At 51.2% G+C, this 2,762-nt stretch overlaps 1 protein-coding gene across 1 annotated transcript; it reads left to right on the forward strand.

Moving 5' to 3' along the window:
* Positions 1-312: 312 nt before the first annotated feature.
* LOC135808138 (uncharacterized) lies at positions 313-1,941 on the forward strand. The gene is made up of 2 exons (XM_065321284.1): positions 313-1,267; positions 1,421-1,941. The coding sequence occupies exons 1-2, from the start codon at positions 313-315 to the stop codon at positions 1,939-1,941; spliced, it is 1,476 nt and encodes a 491-aa protein (XP_065177356.1).
* The last annotated feature ends 821 nt before the right edge of the window (positions 1,942-2,762 follow it).

Here is a 2,762-nt window from a genome sequence, read left to right on the forward strand (position 1 = left end):
AAAGTTGTGTTTAGTCGAGCCTCCCGCTCCAAAGTATGGAATCACTTTGAGAAAAGTGGAGATAAGCCAGAGGCCAGCTGCAAGTTGTGCAAAAAAAGTTTCATATACAACGGAGGGACTACGAGTAATTTGCTTGCTCACTTGAAGTCGGCACATCCGTCCGTTGTCACTTCCAATGAACCCGCTTCCAAAGTTCAGAAATCTGGTGCGATAGACAAGTTTGTTCTTTCTCGAGCTAGAGCCACCAAACCTTGCAGTGGGGCGGATGCTGAAGCCTTGACGCAGCAGCTTGTGGTTTGGATCACCACGGACATGCGTCCTTTGAACATTGTAAATGACGATGGGCTCACGCGGTTGCTTCGTTTCATGGAGCCCAGATTCAACGTCCCGAGTCGAACTCATATTGCCTCCGTCGTCAAGCGCAAACACTCCGATGGCAAGGAGGAAGTGAAGGCCAGGATGAAGTCTGCTCGTCGTGTGGCAGTGACGACCGATGGCTGGACATCAAAAGCAGTCCGGTCGTACTCGACGTTCACCGCCCATTTCCTCGACGACAACTGGGACTTACAGAGTGTTGTGTTAGGGACGCGGCCTTTGGACGACAGGCACACAGCAGTAAACATCGCTGCACAGTTGAAAGAAATTGTTGAGGAGTTCGGCATAAGTGAGAGGGTAGTGGCCATTGTGCACGACGAGGCTCGGAACATGGTTGCTGCCAGCACACTGCTTCAAGCTGATAGTGATAGTGATGTCCAGGGTGTTGTGTGTGCTGCACACATGCTGCAGACGTGCTTGCGCCATGCGCTGGACAGCAGCAAGCCAGTGCAGAAGCTTCTAGCTGAGGGTCGACGTCTTGTGGGGCATTTCCACCACAGCTCCCACGCAACTGCTCAGCTAAACGCCCAGCAAGTGAGCCATGCTAAGGAGAACAAGCTCACCCTCCAGCAGCCACTCCGTCTGATGCAGGACGTCACAACCAGGTGGAACAGCATGTATTATATGTTGCGACGCTTGCTGGAGCTAAGGCCTCACGTGAACTCTGTTCTGGTGGACACTGCCAAGACGCCCAAGGCTGACCATAGGGCATTGCTCTTGAAAGAGAAGCGTTGGGCTACTGCTGAGCAGCTCATGGAGGTCTTAGCTCCTTCGGAAAAAGCGACGCGCCTTCTGAGTGGTCAGAAATATCTGACTATCTCATGTGTGATGCCAGTCGTCATGTCTCTGCACACCATGGCGCTAGCAGATGCGGGCAAGGCGGCAGCCAATGGTGAAGCTGCGATCGCTCAGCTGTGTCACAAGCTTGCTTCTGAGCTTGCGAACAAGTTTCACCTGGACCCTGTAGACTTGTCCAGGATGCACGTGTAAGCAGCGCTAGACCCACGCTCCTTGGCATTCCTGGACGATGCGGGCCGGAAAGCAGTAAAGCTGGAGCTGCTGCAACGCTGCATAGCTGACGGCCAGGAGGCAACAACAGCAGCCGAACCAGCACCAAAGCGTACTCCTCAGGATTTGGATTTGTTCTTCGGAGCTGCCACAGTGGAGGAGGTATCATACAGTGCTGCAGTCGAGAGGGAGCTGGAGGTGTATTTCAGCGAAACAACCGCACCTCCAGCTACTAATCCACTGAAGTGGTGGTGCATCAATGAGGACCGGCTGCCACACCTTGCGAAGGTCGCCAAGGCTATTTTGTGTGTGCCGGCAACTTCCGTTCCTTCCGAGAGAGTGTTCTCGGCTGCCGGCCACATCGTCAGCAAGCGTCGTGCTGGTCTCTCAGAAGAGAGCGTAGACGCCCTGATCTTCCTCCAGCAGAACAAGTCGCTGAAGGTGCACACCAGCCATGTTGTCCCGCCTGAGTTCCGTGCGCCCGTGACCGAGGAAGCTCCTGTTGCTCTGGATGTTGTGCTGGACGATGAGCTCCCTCTGCAGCTGCCGTCTCTGTAACTTGATCACCAAGAGATTATCTCTCTCTATATCTCTTTCTGTGTGTGTGCGTGCGTCTCTCTCTCTCTGTCTTGTGTAGTATTCTTAGCATTCATTTTCCTTGATTGATTTTCCAGACTTTGGTGCCATTGAAAACTGTTCAAGCAATCAGTAAGTTTGAAGCTCCAGGAGAATTGCATTTTTCTATAACTTATTGAAATTACGAAGTAGTGGTTGCGACTTCGGCGATGATTTGTAAGAAAGGGTTTGCTCCCCACACCGGAGCTCGCGCTATTCCGCCGACTTTACTTGACACTTGACTGACTCACGACTGCCATCCAGAGCACACGAGAAGTCCATGCGACACTGACTCATGCTGCTATCTGGTGTTCACGATGTGTTTGTCGCGCTGGAAATGGAGCGTCTCTGTAAGTTTGTATCCATGGTGATGTTTGTGCCTGGAGAGCACTATATAAGTGGTGCTCTTCAGGCACAATCTTCCTCAGCCTACTCAAGCTCAACTGATGAGGGGTGAATTCCCCGAAACACTGTGTATTGAGCAGGGAGTGGTGCTTTCTTGCAGGTTTGCCGAGTCGAAGGTTCGATGGACTTCTCGTGTGCTCTGGATGGCAGTCGTGAGTCAGTCAAGTGTCAAGTAAAGTCGGCGGAATAGCGCGAGCTCCTCTGTGGGGAGCAAACCCTTTCTTATTGAAATTATTAATAATATATTACTATAATTTATGAATAATATTGAGTCACTGTTGTTTTATAAATCCTCATTTTATCACAGGCAATTTTATGTGCTGCATGTCCATTGGAGTAATAGAATATTCGTTCGTTCG

This window comes from Sycon ciliatum, chromosome 2, assembly GCF_964019385.1.
Source record: "Sycon ciliatum chromosome 2, ocSycCili1.1, whole genome shotgun sequence".
In the NCBI taxonomy this organism is placed as follows: Eukaryota; Metazoa; Porifera; class Calcarea; order Leucosolenida; family Sycettidae; genus Sycon; species Sycon ciliatum.